At 34.3% G+C, this 25765-nt stretch overlaps 1 protein-coding gene and 1 long non-coding RNA gene across 2 annotated transcripts; one reads left to right on the top strand and one right to left on the bottom strand.

Moving 5' to 3' along the window:
- Positions 1 to 751: 751 nt before the first annotated feature.
- On the bottom strand, positions 752 to 1501 carry LOC130808329 (uncharacterized). Its single transcript, XM_057673807.1, has 2 exons — positions 1018 to 1501; positions 752 to 918 (listed from the first exon to the last, which is right to left on the bottom strand). The coding sequence occupies exons 1-2, from the start codon at positions 1499 to 1501 to the stop codon at positions 752 to 754; spliced, it is 651 nt and encodes a 216-aa protein (XP_057529790.1).
- Positions 1502 to 8968: 7467 nt separating this feature from the next.
- On the top strand, positions 8969 to 11934 carry LOC130809508 (uncharacterized). The gene is made up of 3 exons (XR_009040823.1): positions 8969 to 9172; positions 10153 to 10220; positions 11428 to 11934. It is a non-coding gene; the product is annotated as an uncharacterized LOC130809508 (long non-coding RNA).
- Positions 11935 to 25765: the final 13831 nt, after the last annotated feature.

Genomic DNA, 25765 nt, shown 5'->3' with positions numbered 1-25765 from the left:
TAACTTGAATTACCTCAAATATTATAGAAAATCTCCTTGTACACAACATTATCAGTGGACGATCGCGGTTTGTTGTCTTTGTCGCATATCAAAATCTTAAGACCACGTCTACTAGTAACCCGTGTAACAGCAACATATAATTGACCATGGCTAAAAACAGGTTTAGGCAAATAGATACCAATGTGTCCCAAAGACTGACCCTGACTCTTAATTATTTTCATAGCATAGCATAGAGAGATTGGGAATTGTTTGCATTGTAAATTTACAGGCAAACGTGAAGAATCAGACGGTGTGAGAGTAATCCTAGGAATAAGGACTTTATCACCTTTGTTACAACCGGTAAGAATTTTAGCCTCTATGATGTGATCTCCAAATGATGGATAACCAATCTTGTACCATTGCACAAATCAGCCGAAGGGTCGATGTTCCTAAGCAACATTACAGGGGCTCCTTTTTTCAAGCGAATTTCATGATTTGGAATACCAGAACACTTGATAGTATTGATGAACTGGATGGAAAATGCATTGTTGTTACTATTATAATATACATATGATTTGCTTATTGAGTTTGAACTAAGACAAACCCTTTTATCCCCGAGTAGCAATGAAAGAACATATTCGTTCAATTGTGTTACAATCTCATTTGTTGGAGCCAAAACAACCCTATCTTGGAAAAACCCATTATCCTCCATGTTTTGCAGTAAATTTGGATATGTTACTTTCAACTACAGCACCAATCGGATTCGACGCATTTAATTTGTAATTAGCAAATCATCTGGTATATCAATAGAAACTTCACCATTATTTGTGCCACCAAGTTTACCATCACCAAGTCGTAAGATCCAATCTTCAAATTCAAGTATTTCTGAATTGTTGCTTATAGCATTTTGTAGCCTCATGTTTTTTGTCAATCGAACGACTTTACATGAATGCCAGAGACTTCAAGAGTTAAGTGTAGCAAAGACAATATCCTACTGAGAACCTTTTGGAATAATAGGCAATATTTGTCAAAAATTGCCACCAAAGACAACAACTTTTCCACCAAATGGTAAAGTAGACGGGAGTCCATCTTCACCACGTAATGCATCTCTCATGCTCTTGTCTAAAGCTTCGAAGCAATATTTATGCATCATTGGAGCTTCGTTGCAAATGATGAGCTTAGTTCGCCACCAAAGAGTTTCTTTCTCGCTATTTGGTTGTAAACTGTTGCATATCGAATCTTGATTCACAGTTAATGGTATACCAAATTGAGAATGAGCGATTCTTCCCCTAGGTAGTATAAGCGATGTAATTCCGCTTGAAGCAACTGGTAGAACAATATCACCCTTTGCACGAATGCCTGCACACAATGTTTTCCACATGAAGGTTTTATTGGTTCCACCATGACCGTATAGAATGAACACTCCTCCACGATCAAGTGATATTGCAGACATTATATCATCATAAATCCTCCTTTGCTCATCGATTAAACACGACAGTAGTTTTTCATGTTCAATACGCATTTACTCTGTTTCATATCGCAATTCTTCAGCTATAAGTTTGTTCATCGTGTCTCTAGCTAACACGAAGTCTGGGCAAAGGGAATCTAAGAAGTTTTTCAGTGTAATACGGCTATTCATTAGTAGCTTTTCGATCTCTACCAATGCATAGTTTTTCAGTTGATCATTCGTTAGCCTCAGATCTGGATATCATAAATATTATTCATAATGATAAAAAAAATTGTATAAATATAAGAAGTTAAATAAATATATAATTTTATTAGATCTTTACTTGGAATTTGAAGGATTTTACGTTGTTTATGTAGTATATCTTCTGAAATGACATGCCAAGTACTGTTCCAGACATATTCTAGCCTTGAAACACTATTAGATACAATATCTACCAAGCGCAAAACCCCTTTGTCGAGGACACCATTCACGATCAACTTTTTTCCAAACAAAATGAGCCGGGAATTCAAAATATCTCAATTCTCTTGCATTTGGATATTTTGCATTGCATTTCATCCACTCTAAGAACATCGAATTTTCAGCCTTCGCATCGTTCACAACGGAATCAATTGACTCGTTCTCATTGAATACTACAGTTTTTTCATCAAGGAAATAAAAACTCAGTCATTCAACGGAAGGAGTATTGTAGTGAGTTTCGAATCCAAATATTCTCTATTCAGCTTCACAGGCGGACACATATCGACAATCGTAATACTGTTGGATTTCATCAATGATATTTGCATCATCATCTTCACCACGACTTCGAACAAAGCTACCTGTTACTCTAATATTAACCATATTAATGTATTTGAAGAGATATTTTATTACTCTAGATTGGTTGTACCATTCAACATTTATATGAGCTCTGTACTTCAACAACAATTTTTTGTTGTACGGAACAACGTAACGATTGTCTAGAACTACACTATTTGTTGTAATTTTTGTTACAAGCTCTTAGGGGTTCTTACAAGCTCTTAGCAATGAACAAGGAAATAACAATGAAGGGGATGAGAGGGATGAATGTCGAATGGAAAAGGAAGCAAATTTTTGTTGTTTTTGTGTTAATTTCGAACAAAATCAAAAGGAAACGATAAAGGCTAACTCAATACTCACTATAAATCCATGTAGCAAGTAAGAAAGCTCTTAAGGCACAAGTGTAGGCGCCACTTACACTAAGCATAAGAACTTTTGCAAATACGACTCTAATCCAAGAATCATACAAACAACGGGAATTTGAAACAAAGTTGTTTCGGGTTTTTCTTTATCATTAATTCATTAAATAAAACAAAGTACAATCTGAAATATATATAGAGGAAAGCAAAACAAAAAATAACTTCTAAAATTAACTAAAGAAACCGTGAGATATGACCGGCCACAACCGTTTGGTGGTTACCAATAATGGCCGATTGGTAACCACTTGGTAACCCCCTCCCATGTGCTCCATTTGTGAGTAACTCCATACGTAACTTCCGTTCCATTACTTACAAAAACCGAAAACAACTACTAGAAACTTACAAAAACTGAAAATAACTATTAGAAGCTAACTCTAACTTCTAATAACTATTACTGTTTCTGCAAATAACTACCTTAGCTAAATTGGACTAAACAAGGACTTTGAAGATGATGGTTTTAAGCATGTATTCCACAAGGTAAGATGCTTGAAACTCAACTAAAATTTTCGACCTCTTTTTCATGCATGATTAATGATTAATTCTTCACTTTGGCGTCACAATTATCTCAAATATGGACCGACATTCGTCGTGTGCTTTGCGTGCCTTTGCTCAATCTTCGTCTTTATGTGCTTCATGATCATGTGCTTTCATACTTGCCTAAAGACTTCTAAAACACTTAAAGTAACATGACTTTTTAACTAAACAACTAACACTTAACATAAATGGTTCGACTCAAATAAACACAAACTAAAAGCTAGTAAATAAATTTCAGATTTGATTAAGAAAATTCTTGACTAAAAATGATCTTTAAAAAGGTGGATTAAAAGATTTCTTGTTGAATGAGGGTGGGGTGCCAACATTCCCTCCCTTTTTGGCGGAGTTTGTCCTCAAACTTGATTCGATGAGTACGATATTGTTGGTAAGTGATTCGCTCTTGTGGGGTTTTGCATCTCCTGGACTCGGCGAGCTTCCTACAAATAATCTCTTTGGAACACAAGACATGTTAGCATTGATGATTGTGAGTGATGAGTGGGGCTTCTTCGACTTCGGTTTGGAGTTGGGAATGAGTGTGATTTTGCGCCCATTGAACGAATAAGTGTTGGCATAGCCATCATAAATGACTCTCCTATCGAACAACCAAGGCCTGCCCAACAAGATATGGCAAGCGTCCATAGGAACGACGTTGCACCAAATCTTCTCTTTGTAGGACTTTCCAATGCTAAACGATAGAAATACTCTTCGTGCTACTTGTAGCCCCTTAATTTGATTTAACCATCGAATGACATAAGGATGAGGGTGTGGGGATGTCGAAAGTTTAAGTTTTTCGACTAATACTTGAGATGCCACGTTTGCACAACTTCCTCCATCGTGCATTTTATATGAAAAATCGCCACTCTTTGAGTTTCTTAGGGCGTGAAGGATCTTGCGGTTGACACCTTTGCGTATCATCAAACACTCGCCTTTGTTTGAACCAACACATTCGGTCTCCTCGGTTTCTCCACATTCGATTTCTTCAACCTCATCGTCCTTTTCTTTGATACCCTCGTATTTTACCAAACTGATCACCTTTTTTTTGGACGGATGCAATATGTCCAACCTCTTGACACCTATAACATCTTTTCATGAAACGTTGGTTAGAGGGTGGTAAACTTGGTGAAGGAATGTTTCTTTGAGGAACTAGGGGGTTAGTTGGAGCAATTTTTGGAGGGTTGGGTTCGGCATTTGGGGTTGTTGCTCTCAGATGATTGATTAATCGTGTGTAGGATCTTTGAGATTCGGGTCTAGCTTTGATTTTTTGTTGTCGTTCTACTTTGTGAGCAAGGATGATGAGTACTTCCAAGTTGGTATAAGGATGTAAATTAACTACTCCGGCAATGCGACTTTCAAGACCTCCTAGGAACCGTACAAGTGTTTGGGGTTCGTCTTCATTGACTCCGCACTTCTTGAGGTAGGATTCAAACTCCTTAGCATACTCTTTGACATTATTGTTTTCTTGCCCCAAATGATGGAACCCGGAAAAGTTGTCTTGCATATAGTAAGAAGGTAAGAATTTCTTCTTTAACAGCTTCTTCATTTTTTGCCATGTGCGCACTTTGTCTTTGTCTTGCCTTGCTCGTTTGGCGCATACTCTGGCCCACCAAATTGATGCATACTTTCTGAATTTCAAAACTACAATCTTGACCTTCTTGTGTTCGGGTGTTTATTGATATTCGAACTCTCTTTCCAAAATTCTCAACCATTCAATAAAATAATCTACGTCTAGCCTTCCTTCAAAGTCGGGGATGTCGACCTTAAAATCCGGTGCTGGACGTTGGGGAGTATGGCGTGGAGAAGATGGTTTGCCATTTTTGGTGATGAAACTTCCTCTTTTTCGGTGGTATCAATGGAAAGATCTTTGTTGTGGGTTCGATTGTAGTAATTTAAGTAGAATTTAGCAGATTTTTTAAGGGTTTCAATTCGGGCGTCTTTCTCTGCACTAATTTTTGCCAAATGTTCAATCTCCCTGCACATATCTTTGATTACCTTCGGATCTATGGTGGAGTCACCCATGGTGTTTGTCGTTTTCAAGATTCTAAGGAAAAGCTGGCCCTGAGTCCAATCTGTTGTAAGATCGCCTATAACTTAAGGGTTCTTACAAGCTCTAAAAAATAATCAAGGAAAGAATAGTGAAGGGGATGAGAGGGATAAATGTCGAATGGAACAAGCAAGAAAATTTTTGTTGTTTTTGTGTTAATTTCGAACAGAATCAAAAGGAAACGATAATGGCTAACTCAATACTCACTATAAATCCATGTAGCAAGTAAGGATGCTCTAGGCGCCACAAGTGTAGCCGCCACTTATACTAAGCATAAGAACTTTTGCAAATATGACTCTAATCTAAGAATCATACAAACAATGGGAATTTGAAACAAAGCTATTTTGGGTTTTTCTTTATCATTAATTCACTAAATAGAACGGAGTACAATCTGAAATATATATATATATATATATATATATATATATATATATATATATATATATATATATATAGAGAGAGAGAGAGAGAGAGAGAGAGAGGAAAGCAAAAACAAAAAATAACTACTAAAATTAACTAAGGAAACCGTGAGATATGGTCGGCCACAACCGTTTGGTGGTTACCAAAAGTGGTCGATTGGTAACCACTTGGTAACCGCCTCCCATGTGCTCCATTTGTGAGTAACTCCTTGCGTAACTTCCGTCCCATGATTTTCTACTTACAAAAATAAAAAATAACTAATAGAAACTTACAAAAACAGAAAATAACTACAAGAAACGAACTCTAACTTCTAGTAACTATTATTGTTTCTGCATATAAGTACCTTAGATAAATTGGACTAAACAAGGGCTTTGAAGATGATGGTTTAAAGCATGTATTCCACACGCCGAGATGCTTGAAACTTAACTAAAGTCTTTGACCTTTTTTCGTGCATGATTAACGATTAAATCTTCACTTTGGTGTCACTATTGGCTCAAATATGGACCGACATGATGTTTTTACTAAAAAATTAACACCAAACATAAAAGGTTCTACTCAAATAAACACAAACTAAAAGCTAGTAAATAAAATTTAGATTTGATTAAGACAATTCTTGACTAAGGATGATCTTTAAAAGGTGGATTAAAAGATTGCTTGTTGAATGAGGGTGGGGCGCCAACACCATTTTTTTCCAACTGTTGCTCCAATGTCTCTTCTTCGGTATACTGGATACCCATCTTTATCAATAGTTGTCTCTTCGACAAATTTCTTAGGAAAATGTTTAATATAAATTCCTCTATTCATACATGGAGATTTAAAGTTTGCCTTACCACATGGACCATGCATCATAATATGATCGCACAACATCGAAAAATTCTTCGTCTTCATCCTTATCAGGTATCTCAGCTGAAATGATATCGTCTATATTGGACGGATTTGGAATCTTGTAATCCCGATGCAAGAACAATACGATATGTGCATGTGGCAGCCATGTCTTTTGAAATTCAATGCTATATACAACTGAATAATAATATGAAAAGAAAGATTAGTTAATATGTAATTTACAAATACGATTATATACTCTTGATAAGAAACCGAGATAAATGTAATCACCTGCATTGGTTTTGCCAAAAATGGCATTCTTTGTGAAGTCTCTTATTAGTTCATCCAAATTTATTTTGAATACTCGACAAATAATATCAGGCCTATCTTCAACACGTAACCCTGTTTTCTTTGCAAATCTTTTCAGCTCGGGCCATTTAAAATTGCATGTAAATGTCATGAATAGATCAGGGTATCCATAAGGTTTACAAATACCCATTGCATCATGATACAATGCACTCATGAATCTATCCCCACCATGAAATGTTGAAGGCAATATAATACGACTACCTGTTGAACTTGTATCAACGTTACCTTTAGAAGCTGCATCTTTCAAATTCATATATCTATCGACTCGCAACTTTGTCTGATTATTACGTATATAAATCAAACGTTCTGATTCTATCATAGTCCAACCATCAACAATGAACTGTTGGAATAATCTACCAGAACGAATAATTGCGTTATACTCATCATCACGGTCCATTATCCTAAATGCAAACCACTCACGAAGAGTTAATGTGTTCCTAGATTTACTCTCAGGCCTCAGCAAAACCTTCAATTGATATCTTTGTGTCTTTATCCTTTTCTTTGTGGCTAATTCCAGTCCAATATCCATCTTCTCCAAAAGGAAATAGCAAAGGATACTGTAAAGGCAAATATGATGCACGCAACTGGTTTATGCGATGCAACATACCCCCTTTGAATTGTACAACAATATCGCGTTTCTCATGTGTGCCATCAACATCCCTAACGATAATACAACTTCAGATGCAGTCGGAAGGTTGTATTGCCTTCCATCTTTACTTCTTTCTCCGATCAACATTATTTGAACTTTCAAATCTTCGGATTCTCTAATCCTATCTTCGGTACCCATTAAATGGTAATTTTGACCTCCTAATTTAAAAGTATGTGGACCGCATCCCTAGTTGACACTATTATCTACCTTTCCTCCCATGGATGTGAAAGAAAACATCATGTTGTAAGCACGGAAATTTCCATGAAATACTTACTTATATCATCTTTTTTACTTAACAGTTATCTACGATAAGGTGGAGGTTCTACCATGAGAGGTAGTGCAATTTTCCCTTTCATGCACACAATGAAATATTAGGGTTTGCTTTGGGACGATCCTTACGTACTCTTTCCATACCCCACATTTTAGCTCTACATTGAGAACACTTAAAATCTTGATCTCTAATATCTCAATATCCTAGTCAACAATTTAAATATATCAATACTAATGAGTTCATATTAAAAATAAAAATTCAAAATAAACTCATCGCATTAAATTGTTAGAAACACCTTTATGCGTATTTTCGGTACTCTATATGTAATCTATAAATAAAGAATACAATACATAAGTCAAATTAATAGGTTCGTATTTAGTATATCATCAAAGTGAAAAAACAAAATAATGCATATATAATGTATTATTACCTTCTTCAGTAAAATCAAGTACTCTAGCTACATTATTACTCATTGTTGCAACATTGTTGTAGGTATCATTGTACATTCTGATGCTTGATGCACATTGTGTCGAATACAAAGTAGAAGGAAGATTTCCTAGCATAGATTATACAAGATACACATTTGATAATAATTAAAAAATTAAAGAAATGAATATCAAGTTAGTTATTAATATATGTAACGTGATACCTTAGATTTCAAACATTCGATGTATACTTAGAATTAGTTATATCACTTAGTGCTATCCGTATTTGATTATTCACTTTGTTCATGTTCAAGGAATAATGCTTTTGTGTGCTATTATTATGTAATTTTCTCTTTTGGTGATGACCTATATTATCATACATAAGTAATTATGTACTCATACAATTAACCAATAAATATCTAAGTAATAGTAAATTTCGAACATCTCGTTATTTTATTACGTCATTATTTATTTGAAATAATGATTTATAGAGATTTTTTTATTTTAATAATTATTTTGAATTAGTTTATATCGATTATTTATATATGTGTATATTTATAATTATTCAAATAAAGATGTTCAAATTAAATTCATACTTGTAATTCAAAATTTTTCTAAAATATTAAAAGTTATCTTAATTTAGGCTTGTGAATAAATATGTGATTATATAGATGAGTTAGGATGTGGAGTTAAGAAAAAGAGAAAGAAAAAAAAATTAATAATAATAATAATAAAAACCCATGAACCCTTACTCCTCACTTCCCATCTATTTCTTTCTTTCTTCTTTATCTTCCCTTCCTCAACACCAAGAATCATCCACCACCACCACCACCAGCTTCCAGCAGCCGCCGCCACCAGCTTCCATCGCCGGCCACCAGTAGCCGCCACCGCCGGTGGTCCCCCTCTCAAGTTGGTTGAAGTTCTTTGCCTTACCCATCATCCTCTCAAGTCTTTGTGAGCAATTTCTAACCGAATTTGATTTTGTATGTTCTTGATAATTAACTTCTTGTTATTTAGAGTTTATACTTGAAAATTTTGAGTATAATATCTTGAATTTTGTTATGGGTTTGAGTGATTATGGTGATTTGAAAATAGAGAAGTTAGGGTTTATATTAGTATGAAAATAAAAGTAGTATGTACTAGTTTTTTTGGTTTTGATGGTGATTTATTAATTTAACAACTTTGCATAAGCTTTGTGTATGTACCATTGTAGATGAATGGTGATAGTATTAGTTATTTAGTAATGGTTAGGATTCCTGGTCACAAAAAAAAAGAAAATAAAAGTGATTGTTAATTGTCATTATTATTTTTGTTAATGGTGGTTTATATTCTTAATACCATTAAGAGGTGTTAGTCAATATTGATTGTTAATTAATTTTATTTGATTACTAAGATTTGATAATGGACTTTTGCGGTTCTTGTTATGAGTCGACACTATTTTCGTTGCACTTTAGAATTAAATTTATTGTCATTATTACTTAAACTAATCGTTGTTGTAAGTTGTATAGTCTTGGTACAAAAAAAAAAAGGATTCTTGATGTTGTGAGCGATATAAGTAATTTCTTGTAGTTTTTATGAACCTTGAATAATGTGATGAAATGGATTACATGTCATTACTAGCTTAGTACCTTGGGTATTGTCTCTGTTGGATGTAATACATTATTTTATACAATCTTATGTCTACTAATTCATAGTAATATGACAATGCAATATATATAGTTAAGTTTTGCTCCTTAGAACACACTTTGTTGTAAAAATAGTGTGAAAAGTGTATGTTGTGATTAGATTAGAATTATTGGTATAGTAGTAAGCAGACCTAGAATTGAAACTAATGCATTTGGCTAATTTGCTTGATAGCATGAACTAGAGCTCGTTCTAATGGTAGTAGAGTACTTTCTTTTAGAGTAAGTGACTCTTATATGAGGTTAAGTAAACTTATTAGTCATACTTTAAACATGCATAGGTGCCCAATTCATAAGAGAAGCTTGAGAATCCCATATTTGGCGGTTGTGGTAACCTTTTGTCTTGCAGGTACGCACACGGGGTAACAAACTCTTATATGCTTATGTTTTAAAGTATTAGCAATATTTGCGACTTTATGCATTGTATTATAAATATGAAGTACTAGAGTAAGCCTTATACATGAATAGCTATTGATTGTGTATCTCTTGAACTTAAAATGGTATAGACGCAGAGAACTAAGGCATTATTAGATGCTAAGCACAATTCCCTTATTGATAGAATTTCATTATGTTTACTTGGAGTCTGAATGATTCCTTTATATATGAGTTTGAGTTTATCTTTGAGTTTACCGGTGGGTCTTGCAAACCCCATGGTTCTCATTGATAGCAAGAGTATATTTAAGTTACCGGTGGGTCTTGCAAACCCCATGTTTCTCATTGAAAGCAAAAGTTTATTTAAGTTACCGGTGGATCTTGCAAACCCCATGGTTCTCATTGAAAGCAAAAGTATGTTTGAGTTACCGGTGGGTCTTGCAAACCCCGTGGTTCTCTTTGATAGTAAGAGTATGTTTGAGTTACCAGTGGGTCTTGCAAACCCCATGGTTCTCATTGATAGCAAAAGTATATTTGAGATACTGATAGGTCTTGCAAATCCCATGGTTCTTATTGATAAGCAAGAGTATATTTGAGTTACCGCTGGGTCTTGGAAACCCTAAGGATCTCATTGATAAAAAGTTTATTCATTGATAGAAGGTTAAGTTGAGATAGTCGTGGGTCTTGCAAAGCCAAAGGTCTTCATTGATAAGATAGTATGCTAGTGAGAAGTGCCCCTTGAGTCTTGCGAACCCTAAGGATTTTCCTTCAAAGAAAGATTATGTCTAAGTTGATTTACCTCATGGGAGTTAAGAATCCCAAAGATATACTATGATCACACTTACTCTTAGGTAGACAAGCGCCGCAGGGTAATGCTTTATCATTAGGCGTCAGGTAGTCTGTTAACGCCCTTAGTTAATTTGATATCATACATGTCTTATAGAGATGTTATGATTTTGAGAAGAGGAGTGTTAAGAGATGGATGATAAATAGTTACTAGTCATGCTTTGTGTTTTAGGAAATCATCTTTATACAGTTGTATAACATAATGTTAGCTCTATTGACCTTATTATATTTGGTGTTAGTTACTAACGTGTATCTATTTGTGTTTATGTTTGATTTATTATCACTTTCTATGATGTTTCTGCTATGATACATTTGGCTTATGGTCGGATGTTGAGCAGCAGGATCGTCCTAGATAAGAGTAACAGGTATTGGAGCTTCTTCTGCATTGCATTGGGGGAGAGTGATGAGTGTGAAGCATAACACGAGTTATGCATTGGTCTTTTGACTTCATAGCTCTTTTATGTCTTTTGTAAATTTTAGGTTGTATATGCTTTTGGTATGAGGCATTGTGTCCAGCGTTGTATTTTCATAATTCCGCTACGTAGTTATGGTCTTGTATGTTTTTGAAGTGTTTTATTTTTTTAAAAACTCAAGCGTTAACACTGAGACCACGATCCATGCTTGTCATGATGATTTGGGGAGCTGATGATGAATCATTCTGTTGTAATAAGAGATTTTAAAGGCGATGATGCCTTGAATGAGTTTAGTTATTTTATTGTGCTTTATATTCCGTCACACCCTCGATTTTTAGTGAAAATGCTGCCGAAAATTGTACTCACATTTTTAAAATTTATTATTATTTTACAGATTTAGTTATGTATATACTCAATGTAAGTAGTTAAACAATTGAGATCACAATTACACATGTGGTATATTTTAAATGTAAATATAGTGAACTTACAATTTGTGATACAGCTGGTTGTACATGTGGTTGTGACAAAGTATGTTGAACAAGTGTTATCACATTTTCTACATAAACAAATAGTACGATAATAGAATATATATTATTAGGAGATAATGGTTATGAACATTAACTTTTTTTATGGTTTTCAAAATAAGACATACCTTTGTAATTTGTGTTGAATTTTTTTGCTGCACGCTTATCGGTCAAAATATTTTGGCGGAAATCTTAAAATCTTTTTATCAAATAAATAATAAATACAAAAATTATATATATATGACTAGTAAATTACCATTTACATAGAAAGGATTTGGGTTTCAGTAAATTATAAATAATACTTTGAAAAAACCATCATTCAAATTAGTTATATAAGTGCAAATTAAATAAGGAAGAATTCTGAAACTTATGCAATTCGTTGAACCGAACAATTAAATTGAAAAAAAATAAGTTAGCATGTGATTGTTAATAAATTAAGGAGAGATTATAATAAAAAATAAAAATTTTATTAAGGAAAAAAAGTATGACAAATAAAAATAAAGTCTATAAAAATATAAAGTGTGCCTAAAAAAATTAAAATGTGTCAAAGTTTTCAACTCATCTCTAATTAATCACTTTAAGATTATAAGTGATTAATTTTATACTAAAAGTGCGCATTGAGTTAGTCAATTAAAAATATTATCATCGCGAGACCGTCTCATACGAAAATTTATGAAGCTTTTATTAAGTCTTGTGTGAAACCGTCTCACGGTGAGACGGGTCCATACAAGTAGCCCAAAACGTTTTTATTTTTAAGAAATTAAATCAAAGTAAACTTAAATTATCAGATAACTACCGTCATTTTTAGAAGAAAAAATTAATAAATAATTTTTTATTTTAATAAATTAGAATTAGACCAATTCATATTAAGCCATTTCACAGTTAGACGGTCTATTAATTGTATAAAATCTGGTAGAATAAAAAATTTGTGTTAACAAGTAATTTTCGGCCCATTTTACTTGAGCCTATATAGTGCTTATGTTCTCAAGTCCTTATCTCCTTTTAAAACCCTAGTAATTTGCCTGTATAAGTTAGCTTATTGCAATTTGTTGCTTTTCACTTCAATAGTCGTTTCTCTCTCTCGAATAATGTTCACTTCAATAGACTTGTTTGAAAACTTTGTAACTTGAACCTTCTAAACATCTTTCAGAAAATTTTTTGTCCAAGCAAAAAGGAATAGTGGATTCAATTGTCGTGGACTGCAAAAAAAATAAAGTATTATATTTAATCATTTTCTTGTTTTTTTTCTTTAATTGAATTACTTAAATATAGATAGACGTAGGATCAACTAAAAAGTTTTTAAAATGAGAAGGGTGAGAAAGATTTTTGTTTGATTTTATTTGGTTATTATATATAAAAAAAGGATACTATCTTATAAATTAAGAACATTTTAAAAATTATTTCATAGTTACCTTTTTGTGTAACATAGTTATTTTTACAATTATGAGTTTTTGACTAAATCGTGACTATAGATTTTTTTTATTTTAGTGAAATTAAGGATGTAGTGTCTTTCTTCCTCTTTTCATTTTCAACCCCTTCTCCCCTATATATATATATAGAGAGGATGCTAGGTTTTAATGATCGATATTTATGGAATATTTGTTGAATTAAAATGCTGAAAATATTTATACATTAACATTGGTGTTTTTTTAAGGAAAAATGGATATTTTTATCAACTTAATTATAGTAGTTGATATTTTTAAGTGTAAGCATGACAACAATAATTTACTGCTAAAAAAATAGGTAATTTACTATAAAAAAAATAGACTAATTTATTGCCAGATTAGTTACTAAACTATCTTTCTTTTATTTGTTTTTTCTCATTATTTCTCACTATCTCTCTCCCCTCCTCTGCTTTCCAAATTTTAATATGAATTCCGTGGCTATTTAAGGAATTTTAATATATCTATTTAAGAAATTCATAATATGAATCTGGAAAATAATATTCGAAGTCAAACGTCTTTTTAAAGTTTCAAATCCATTGATTTTTTTTATTGCCAAGAATAGCGCTGGTCAAATATTTATATAATTACAACTGTCATCTTCCTTATGACACGTGGCAAACTAGCATGTAATTCCAACTCTAATTCCCGATCCTTATATTACGCCACCCTTTTCATTTTATCGCCACCACCTGAGTAAATTACCATTTTACCCTTACTTTATAAAAAAATAACAACATTGCCATTAAAGGTAAAATTCCTATATATACCACACTCCAATTAAAATTATTCTCACTACAACTAAATACAACTCACTAAAGGTAAATCTCGGAGCAAAAATTAAGTACAATCCCCAAATTATTAATCGAGGTAAGTTATTTTTAATTTAATTAGTTGCAAAAGAAAAAAAAAATTTCAAAACGAGTCGCCCAGATCTGGGCGGCTGAACCCCGGTTCAGGCGCCCAAAATTAGGCGCCTGAACCGGGGTACAGCCGCCCAGATCTGGGCGACTGTTTTGAAATTTTTTTTTTTTTTCGTGTATTTAGGATTAATTAATTTAAATTTTGAAGTATGTTTTGTTTTATAAATTATTATTGTAAATTTGTATGTTGTAATGTGTAATTTTTATATTTTTTAGTAAATTTTATATATTGTTTTGAATGTTGGAAAAAAAAATGAAGAGGAGTCGCCCAGATCTGGGCGACTCCTTTTTAAATTTTTTTTTCGGTATATTTAGGAATAATTAATTTAAATTTTGAAGTATGTTATTATTGTTGTTAATGTTATTATTATTAATTTTATTTTTATTATTATTGTGATTGTTTTTTTTTTATTAAATATATGTTAATGTTATTATAATTAATTATGTTATTATTAATGTGATTGTTATTTTTTTTATTATTAAAAATATGTTCATGTGTTGTTTTATAAATTATTAGTGTAAATTTGTATGTTAAATTTTTTGTTGTTAAATTATTATTTATGTTTGAATGAAACTGTAAAAAATTGTAGAAAATGGCTGGTAATCAAGGAAAATGAAAAGGTTTTTTTAGGCAATTGTTGAGAGGTAATAGTTCAAGGCCTACTTTACTTAGAGGGGACCCGCATGAGAGGGGGTTGACGGGTTCTGCTAGGAGGGCTAGGCATGAAAAGGCTGTCAGACACAGTGAGGCCCAAAAGTCGAGTACGCTGAACCAAGTGCATACTCCTATTGATGACCAGGCTGACAGCCTCCAGAGTAGTTGGGGGGGTTTATAGTGATGATGATAATGATGCTGATGATGTTCAGTTCCAAGCTACTGAGTCTCGCCAATTGGACTGGGCTGTTGTTCGCGGCCCCGACGGCAGATTTGCCCGGGGCGGCCCGAGTTCTTCTGCCGCATCTGAGCGCGCAGGACGTAGTTTTGTCGATAATCAGCCGCCACAGGAGAGCAGGCCCTCACAGTCCACTAACACGGACTGGTTAGTGACATCACCCCAGCCCGGTGGGCCGACAGATACGCGACTGATCCCTAGCTATGGCGGGCACATAGCTAAACTTATTTATGACGGCTCCGAGCGTACGCCTCCGATTCTAGATTGCCGTATTAGGAAGAGACCGGTGGAGTCCATCATCGGACTAAAGGATATGTCCAATGCGCTAAACGATGTTCTACCTGCCACTTCCCTCGGCCGACTACCGGTCATTATGCACCAGCACATCGACTGTGCTTTGATATCTGCGTTCGTCGAGAGGTGGCAGCCGGATACGAACACCTTCCACATGCCCTGGGGAGAGATGACGATTATGTTGCACGACGTGCAACGCATATTGGGTATTTCTATTGAAGGTTCTCTGCCGGCTGAGCCTTCGGAGGCGGAGTGGGAGGTTGGTATCACCAATCTGTTCGGGGAGCCTCTGTCTGAGCTTCGGCGTAAAGGTTCATTCGCCGGCGGATGCATAACCGTTGCTGAATTGATGTGGTTGTGTCATAGGTCGCAGGCCATGGATACTCAGAAGACAGCGTACTATATGGCTGTCATCGGCTCTACCTTGTTGGCGGATAAGTCCAGAATTGGCATGCGACCTCACCCGATACTTGCCGTGAACGATGATCAGCAGGACGTGGCCTGGGGTGCGGTGACCTTGGCGTTCTTGTACAGGCAGCTCGGAATGGCATCTAGGGCTGGTTCCAAGACCATTACTGGATGCCTCACATTGCTCCAGACATGGATCTATGAGTACTTTCCCGCTTTCCGCCCTCATGCTCGCCGAGAAGATGTGCCAAACATGACTAGGGCGGAGATGTGGACACCGAAAAAACCATGTCGTGAGCTGGACAGGTTGAGGGACTGCCGCAAGGTTCTTGATTCATTGACGGAGACTCAGGTACTGTACATTACATTTTATCATGCATGTTGTTTTCAATTTATAGTATTTTTTTGTGAACTTCGCTTGTATGCAGGTTGAATGGACTCCCTACAATTCTGCTGCTGGTGCGTTGCTGAATGATCACCCACGCATCACCGTAATCGGGGGTATCACGTGCTTTGATGTTGTGGAGGTGTATTTGCCAGAGCGGACATTGCGACAGATTGGGTTCGTGCAGGCTATTCCTCCCGCTCCTATTAGACCAGCAAAGGCTGTCCGACCGGCACACGGTACCTACTACGTGACCTTTCCTTCTTCTGCTGTATATTTGGAGGCATGGAGTAGGTTCCCCTATAGTGCCCGCCTTGTTGAGCAGGGACTTCGTCGGGCTTCTGTTCCTTCAGAGGCTGAACCTAATTACGTTGATTGGTTCAGAGTGTGCTCACACCCGTACATAGCCCCGGACGAAGGGCCTAGTTCCGGTCCTGGTCCTTCTCAGAGCAGATCTGAATACGTGAGTTTTATTATCATTTTTTTTTCAGTTTTTTTTTAATGAATTAATAACGGACATTATCCTTTTGTGTTTTCAGTTCCTGAATGAATGGCCCAGTCGATTCGCTCCACTGGCAAGACTACCTGCTAAGGTTGCGGATTTGAACCCCTGTCAACGACATGCGTTAGAAATATACCTTAATGATTGTAGAGATTTATTTGAAGAATGGCAAATTTTTAAAGGGCATGACCCTGCATAGTCTGTACTGAAACTATTTTACATTAATTATTGCATTTCTTTTCGTCAATGAATGTCATTCGTATACACAATAGTATAATTATGGATTATATACAATTTATAATGAATGTCGTGTATAAATTCTATGGAGTATCTAAATTTACAGCATCGTCAGCGGTGGTATTAGTTGGTTGTGAACGTGGCCCGCGTAGATTATTCCAGAGCATAATCCTCGTACTGAAACGTGTGTCAAGATGTTTGGTGAAATTGTCAGCTGCTTGTTTTCAACTTGGATGGATCGGCGGTAGAGGGGACGAATCATCGTTCATTAAAAGTTGAACAAAATGATTTCTATTAACCCAACATATATGTATTACTTTATTTACACTATTCACGCCCGATGCTTTCCTTAACGGGAGAATCAAACAGTTGTATTGCGAATCACAGTCAGCAGAACCATAATAAGCAATGGCAATGTTTAGAAATGTCGCTGCAGAGTATAAAGCCATCGGTGCATCCATCCAGTGCATGAAAGGAGCAGGTCCATTTGCGTGTGAACCTATTCTGAATATAGACTCGTCTAGTGACTCCTGGGATAGATACAAAGTTAGGTATTGCGCTCTATTCATTTGCATTTCCATACTCATAGCACGCCTTAAAAGAGGCCATGCTTCCTCGCCTCCCAGCTCTGTGACGGCAATTGCTCTAAATCCACAGTTACCATCACCTAACACATCAATCCAGTCGAACAAGTAAGGAGGAAGGATGAATGGGATGTTATTAGGCCATGGAAAGTGTGAAAAATCTCGACCTCTAGGATCATCTACAATAAATGTAAATAAAGTTAATATGCGTAAACTGAGACGAATTTATGCAAAAAACGAAAAATAAAGTCAAGTACCGGATAAGTTGAAACTGAACTTAATTCCTACTGAGGATTGCGTCTCTCGACCACTAGATCTGCCACTAGATCTCCCACGGGAAGAAGATCTAGACCCTCGATCGCGAGAAGATGATCTGCTATATTCAAATGAACTTTTTCTCCTTCTCATGTTTTTACTTGTGCTTGGTCTTCCCTTTCTCGGTGGACTAGCGTAAGGCTCAGGTATTTCCGCACCATCTGGGTGTAGTTCATATTCAAGTAACTGAGACATTTGGCGAACAACAGCGGGATCAGATTTGAGGACTTCATCGACCAGAGATTGAAAGTACTCTTTGTCATTGGCGTTCGGGTATCGTACTCCTTCATCGGTTTCGTCTCCTACCTCTGTGTACCTCAAAGTACTCCAGAATTCATGAATGTCATCCAAATACAAAGCACCATGTGATCCGATGGACATATGTAAATAACATGCACACGGCAATCCATGGGTTTGTTGAAGTACACAACCACATTTGTTAAACACAAAATCACCGAGTTCTAACATGCGGTTATACTCAAGCTGGAGCTGCTCCAAGGCATAGAGAGATACGTGGCGATATAGAGGTCTAAAGTAATGCTGTCGCATCGATCTTGGTATAGAAGACATGGATTCCTGTAGCGCTTGTCGGATTCTAGCTTGCTGATTTGTAATCTGTGCGTGCGCCCTTTTGAAAAGGGTATCGAATGAGCTATTACCGCTACCAAGGTAATACTTAAAAGACGAGTGTTGGCTTTCAACTCTGCTGGTAGTCTGGTTACCCAAGTGTAAACAATCATTCGTCCACGCACGGACAAATTTCTCTCTCAGTGGAATCCATGTTCCAGTCAAATACCGAACGACCTTTTTGTTCCTAACCGACCACGTACTGACGATCACTTGCCATCTATCTTCATATTCCTCGATCGTAGAACTTTCAACCAAGGGGTTCCATCTACTTTTCCTGAATACCTGCCCTTGTTGATTTTTCTTCCCGCCACACAACTTGTCCACCATGTTCTCAACGTCGTTGCCAATATGCCAGATGCATAACAAATGCCGCACATCTACATTAAACAAAACATTGAACGTAATTAAGACATTATCATTAGATATAACCACAATAATGAATCAGCAAAGCCTTTTTACCTGGGAAGACGTCACGAATAACTGCAGATAAACCTTCGTCTCGATCGGTTACAATGACGCTAGGAGTCTGAGCAGTGCCGAAAATATCTCTCAATCCCTGCAGCACCCACGAATACGACACAGCCGCCTCATCTCGCATCAAACAAAACGCAACCAAGAAATTGTGATTGGTTGGCGTCATTCCGATCACTTCACATAGTGGCCACTTTTGTTTGTTCGTTTTGTACGTTGTATCTATCAGCACAACATACGGCCACGTATGTATCATTTGGATAGAGGTAGGATTTGCAATTAATAGTCTGCTCAATTGCCCTTCGTTATCCAAGTCTGTCCAGACCACATAATTAAGTTCTGTGGCCATATGAAGACAGTGTTGAAGGGGAGTCCTACCCGCCATCTCTTCTCTCCTTATTGATTGTCTAATATTATATATCTGATTCATACTAGCATAAAAACCAGGAAAATTATCTCTAATAGAATTCATAATAAAGGTCGGTTGCATTCCGGTTGCACTAAGCTTTCGTATGTGCTCCCGAATATCTACATTAATCCTATTTGCCCTTACATGACCATCTCTGTACACCAAGAACGGGTGGTTATGTTTTCCCTTTTCACCAGGACACACCCTTACCGTCCAAGGTCTTTCTGGTGGTTTACGACTACTTCCTACAATCATAAATTTACACCCGCAACTTCTACTTTTAGAACCAGGTCGGGCAGTATTATCTAGATTATGTACATCACCCCTAATATTACCATAGCGGTGACATCTTAAATAGACACTAACTCTAGAACGTCCTTCTTTCTTTTTATAAGAAGCACGTGTAAATTGAAAACCGATTGTTATTGCTATCGCATCGGCCCAACTATGTAACTCATCTAAGGAGATAAATTCCTTATCCGTAACAAAGCTACCGGAGTAGTCTACGTTGTCTCCAAAGTTTTCAAACTCCTGCAAATTTGAAATATAAATAATATAAATTAAGTACATTAATGACTACAATAATAATAATAATAATAATAATGACAACAACAACAACAAATTAAAAACATTACGTAAATAAATGAATCTAAAAAATTTAAAATTATCAATAATAAAAGTTATAATAATGACAAGATTAAATAACAATTTTAATAATAATATAAATATTACGTAAATAAAAAAATCTTAAAAATTTAAATTCATCAACAATAAAAATTTATACGGAAAATAAAAAAAAATTAATACGGAAAAAAAAAATCACAGTCGCCCAGATTTGTGCGCCTAAACCATGGTTCAGCCGCCCAGATTTGTGCGCCTGAACCATAGTTCAGCCGCCCAGATTTGTGCGCCTGAACCATGGTTCAGCCGCCCAGATTTGTGCGCCTTTTTTTTTTTTTTTAATTTTCTAACGACAACTTTACGTACCGCATCCGACTCATAGTCGCTTTCGTTAGCCATATTTAACCAATTACGGGTTACCACTTCTTTAACACTTTTTAGAGAGATAGTGCCATTTTTTAGAGAGATAGTACCGTGTTTGAATTCGTACTTCATACGCATCTCAGAATTCCATATATATAGACAAATCTTACGCATTAAATTCTTATTAGTGTTATTAAGCGTGATTTACATTTATTAATTAATTTTTAAGTATAGTGGCAATTTTGTAATTTTTTTAAGTACAGGGGTAAAAATGTAATTTTAAAGGAGGGGGGTGGCGATAAAATGAAAAGGGGTGGCGAAATATAATAACTCCCCTCTAATTCTCCTCATGACACCCATGGCAAAGCGATTGATGTATTAGATAATTATATGATTGATGATTTGATTTCGTATCAATTTTAGATGTTAATTCTTGTGTTTTTCGAAAGAAAAATTGTATCATTTTTTTTTTTCGAGTAATTAAGTTTTGGGGAAATAAGAAATATAAAGGTGAGAATGAATGATAGGGAAAAGCAAAACAATCTGATTTTTTTTTTATTTTTCATTTATTATTATTATTTATTTATTTTATTTATTTTATTTTATTTTATTCCTTTGGTCGTAATAAATAGAAGCAATAAAAAATAAAAAGGGCAAAAAAAATACAATTAAATAATAGTAAAAGAAAATAAAGAAAAATAATAAAAATATAAAGAAATTTCATGTGTAATAATTTTGCATTATACCCAACATAACCATTTACTTTGTTTTTTCAATATACTATTAATATTACAAGTTTTATTATTTATGTAGGATTAACATATCGGAGAAAAGGCAGACGTAGATGATTACCGCCGATCCTTTGCTTGAGTAAGTTTTTCTTGTGATACAAGTTTCATATGTGAATTTGTTTTTTATAGAATGGTATGCTATTTATTTGTGTTTAAAATTTTGTGTTTAAAGTTTTTTTTTATTTGTTTATTGGGTTTAAATTTTGAAAATTAAATGTTAAAATTGGAATTAGAGATAACAGTTGTTTACTTAATTCAATTTTTTATCTAAAAAAACTTTTGAATATAATTTTTTTTTCTTTTATTTAGAATAGTGACTAGTTCAAGTTTAAGTTTGATATAAGAATTTTAGTTTATCAAATACTTTTTTTATGCAAAACATAAATATTAGCTTTAATTGATCAGATTAAGTCATAACTTAAAAATTAACTATTTAAAATGAAAACCTTATAAGCAGTAGGAAATCAATTTAACAATGTAAGTCATCACTCTAAGGTTATAAGTTATGCTACTAAGGCTATAAATGATCTCTTTAAACTCACTATATAACTTTAGAATGAATATTTATATATAGTAGAGAATCACTTATTAATTTAAGGTTATAAGTCATTATTCTAAGGTTCTACAATATAACCTCAATGAATACTTTTAAGTTGTAGCTCGTAGGTAATCACTTTAACAATGTAAAGTATCACTTTAAGATTATAAGTTATTACTTTGAGGGTACAATTGAAAAGCAAAAACAGGAAAATTACATCTTGCAATAGAACACTTCAACACTTAACATTCATCACAGGACAAAATTAGCAAGTTTATTAAGCAAAGTTTGAAGTTTAAAAATTTGAGATATACTACATAGTAGGTATAAACTCTTATAAAAGGCCAGTGGTAGCAAATTTTAAAAAAATTTCTACAAATTAACATTGTACTTTGGAACATTAAGCTACAATAACATTATGAACCAAAAAACATTTATTTTCTGTTATATTGAAAAATTACCTTTTTACCCTTGTGTTATTTCATTAAAACACACTAACCCCTCCTCCTCCTTTATCCATCCTCTCCTGATCCCATTCATCTTTTTTCATTTTCTTAAAATACAAATTGAAGGTAATTATGGACAAAGTATAAGACATTAAGAGGTTCACGCCAATAATTCGTAAATTTTAAACTGAAGGTTTGGACTGACACTTATCTACTTTTATGAAGCTTTAATGTCTCGTTTTTTTGAAGTTATCTTTAATTTCTCTTAAGTCACCTTAAATAGCCTAAATATGTTAGTTTATTGTCTTTTAAGTCATGCTAAATGGCCTAAATAACAGTCATAAAAGGACTATAAATTAACTGATGCTTAATTTGGTGTGTTGGTTGGTACTTAGCAACAATTGCCAATCACCATGTACATCGCGAGATGATGACCACAATGCATTTAGTGATACTATATCCAAGCTGTCCTCAAACTACTGTCATTATTGTGTGTCTTCTTACTTTCTGGACACATGTTCTTTTAAGTGTCTACAGTACTGATTTAATCTTTTAATATTAATATGACATGTTCAGAAGAGGCTATAGTAGTGAGAAGCAGAAAGGGTTGCTCATTCTTGAAAAGCTTGATTATCTATTATCAAAGGTCCTCCAAAAAAGATAAAGAAGATAAATGAAAAAGAAAGAAGATGGATAAAGGAAAAGGGGTTAGTATGTTTTAATGAAATAATAATTGGAGTAAAAGGTAATGGAAAACAAATGTTTTTTGGTTTATAATATTACTATAGCTTAATGTTTCAAAGTACAGTGCTATTTTGTGGAAAGTTTTTTAAGATTTGCTATAGCTAGCTTTTTGCAAGAGTTCATATTTACTATGTAGAATATCCTAAAAAATTTTCAGAAAAAGTGATCCTCCAGCTAAGACAACAAAAGCTCAAGAATCAAGAAATCTAAATAAATCAATTTACAGATTTAAAAGGACAACATCATTTAAATTCTTAAATCTAATGTTTTCCCTAAATATTGTGTTGGATTTTTCTTTTAAGTAATGGCGTGGAATAGCCCTAATTTTAGCGGCTTATTTAATTGTAATTAATTGAATAAATTTGGAATTATTAAATTTTAATTGTGTCATTTAATTGGGACTAAGTATCAATTGTATTAATTTGGAAACAAAATAAATTGCACGACGAATATACAAACATTTTTATACACTTTAAGCTTGTTGAATGGGTAAGAAAGCAAGAAGCCCTCTTAGGTTGCCACCTCAACCTAATACTCACCCCAACACTCCACCTTTTCTTTCGTCTTTTACATGTTTAATGCAAGAAACCATATCCAAGTATACAAGCAAACCCAAGTTCAGAATTTTGTCTTCATCAAGTGAACAAGTAAAGCAAAATCCTAAATTTCATCTTTACCCAAGTGAGCAAGAAACTAAAAACCTGAAATCCACCTTTTTTCTCTCATAATTTTAAAAATCATGAAGAGATTAGTAGTATCACCTTACTATAGATAACCCTTATCTCATAGAAAGCTTCTTAAAGTTCAGTTTCAATCTCTACAAAATTTATATGGAGTATAGAGCTTAATCGAAGTTCATCTTGAATTGTTTTTGATGTAGGAGCTTGTTTGAGTATGGAGCTGTGATCAAATGTTTGGGTTGATGATTTGAAGATCAAGAGTTCATATGTGGGGGTGTTGAAGTAATCCAAGGTTGAAAGTTGGTCATCCATGGTGTTTGATCTATGCATGAAGCTTTCTTATGTTAATAATGGAGTTTTCATGATTTCTCAAGCTTTTCATGGTGGATGATCCATTTAGTGGTAAGACACAATTCAATGATTCTCTTAAAGTGTTTACAAGTTGTTCTACAGTTTGATTTTAAGTAATTTAAGTTTATTCATCTAAGCTTTTAATTTTAAATTGATTTTGTTGTAACTAGACATTTGAGCATTTCATGTTATTTTGAAGTTATGTGATTTTCAAGTTTTGATTTAAGTAGATTATGGTGGTATCTGTTGGCTTTGATTCTGGTTATATGTTGGATTAAAAGTGTTTTTGGTGTTGAAATTGTGTTTAGATTTGTTGCGTTGAGTTTCTGGGTTGTGCGGTTGAATAACAAAAAAAAATCGAAAATTAATAAATTCGCGACCAGCGAGTTTTGTCGCGGCTCGCGAGGCCCTTTGGCTTAGCTTCTGTTTTTTTGGAACTAGAATAATGCAGCTCACGGCTCGCGAGTAGCTGGCAGTTTTCTACCCCATTTTGAAAATGCAATATCTTCTTCATTCGAACTCGAATTTAGGCAAATTTACTGTCGATCGTACGAAAGTCTAGTTTATCACCCAATTAGAATGACTCAAAAATATCAATTGGAATTTTATTATAAGCCTCTGAGTGAGCATGTGTCTTCATAAAAGTGGTTAAAAGAGTTCAATATTGTTACTAAGCTTGGATATTGCTCGGGTGGATGTGTAAATATTAGTATTAACTTGGGATTGATCTTTAAACCTATAATAGTTGTGATTACTTTAGCTTAGTGATGGATTCTTGAATTTGGGTTTACTATGAGAAAGTGTTATAAGTATTGCATTTGAAATTGACTCAGGAATCGAATATGAAGTACATAAGTTATGATTTAGAGGTAAGTTATAAGTTCATGAAATTAAGAAAGGTTATAGGTGCAGAAGTACTTATGTTGTTCAGTGATGAAAGATTGATTTTGGAATTGATCAAATTTGAAAAGTAATGGAGTATTCCTTTTATAATGTGTCTATTTGTTCTTTAACTGGATTTTATGGATGGGTATTGTTGAGTTATGAATTCTTATTTGGTTAGTTGCTATTATTTTGATTTGAATCAAAATGGGTATTGAAACTTAAGATTGGGTTAAAACTTGGTTAAACTGCATTGATGGTAACTCAAGCTCTTACATGTGTTGTTGATGATGAGTCGATTGGTATTCTAACTAATTATTGATTATTTTGTTTATGTAATAATATTATTAGTTTTGTGAAATGATTTTAATAAAATTTACCTTGTTACGGAAATTATATTTAATGAAATAAAGTATGTTAACATTGTATTTAGAGATTACAAAAGCATGTTTTACCTAAAGTTTTGTATAAAGTATTAAACATTATAAATGTTCGTCGTTTTGGGAATTAGACAACGGATACTATGTATCCGATTTTGTGTGAAACCCTAGAGCTTGATTCCAGGTACCCTTTTAGGATCGACCTCGAGCCTCCGATCCCGTTTAGTTCTTGCAAGAGTCGTTTTAGGTGATGACGATCACCCGTTTACCAGAATGTTAGATCAAGCCTACTTCTGGCTGTCATTGAATATTCCCTGTTTTCGTATTATTTTCGTATTATGTGTTAAAATATTGTCTTAAGTATTGTTTTGATGGTTGACAAATATTGTGTCTTTTGTGAGGAATTTACCTCAAAATGTTAGCTTTTAACTTACGTAGTTCTTAGCCGTA

The sequence above is a fragment of the Amaranthus tricolor genome, chromosome 3 (assembly GCF_026212465.1).
Source record: "Amaranthus tricolor cultivar Red isolate AtriRed21 chromosome 3, ASM2621246v1, whole genome shotgun sequence".
NCBI lineage: Eukaryota > Viridiplantae > Streptophyta > Magnoliopsida > Caryophyllales > Amaranthaceae > Amaranthus > Amaranthus tricolor.
This window is presented reverse-complemented; position numbering and strand designations above follow the sequence as displayed.

Coding starts and splice junctions, on each gene's coding strand:
- LOC130808329 (XM_057673807.1), bottom strand. CDS start 1,501: ATGCGTATTGAACATGAAAAACTACTGTCGTGTTTAATCGATGAGCAA. Junction 919..1,017: donor AAAAGTTGTTGTCTTTGGTG/GCAATTTTTGAC, acceptor ATTCATGTAAAG/TCGTTCGATTGACAAAAAAC.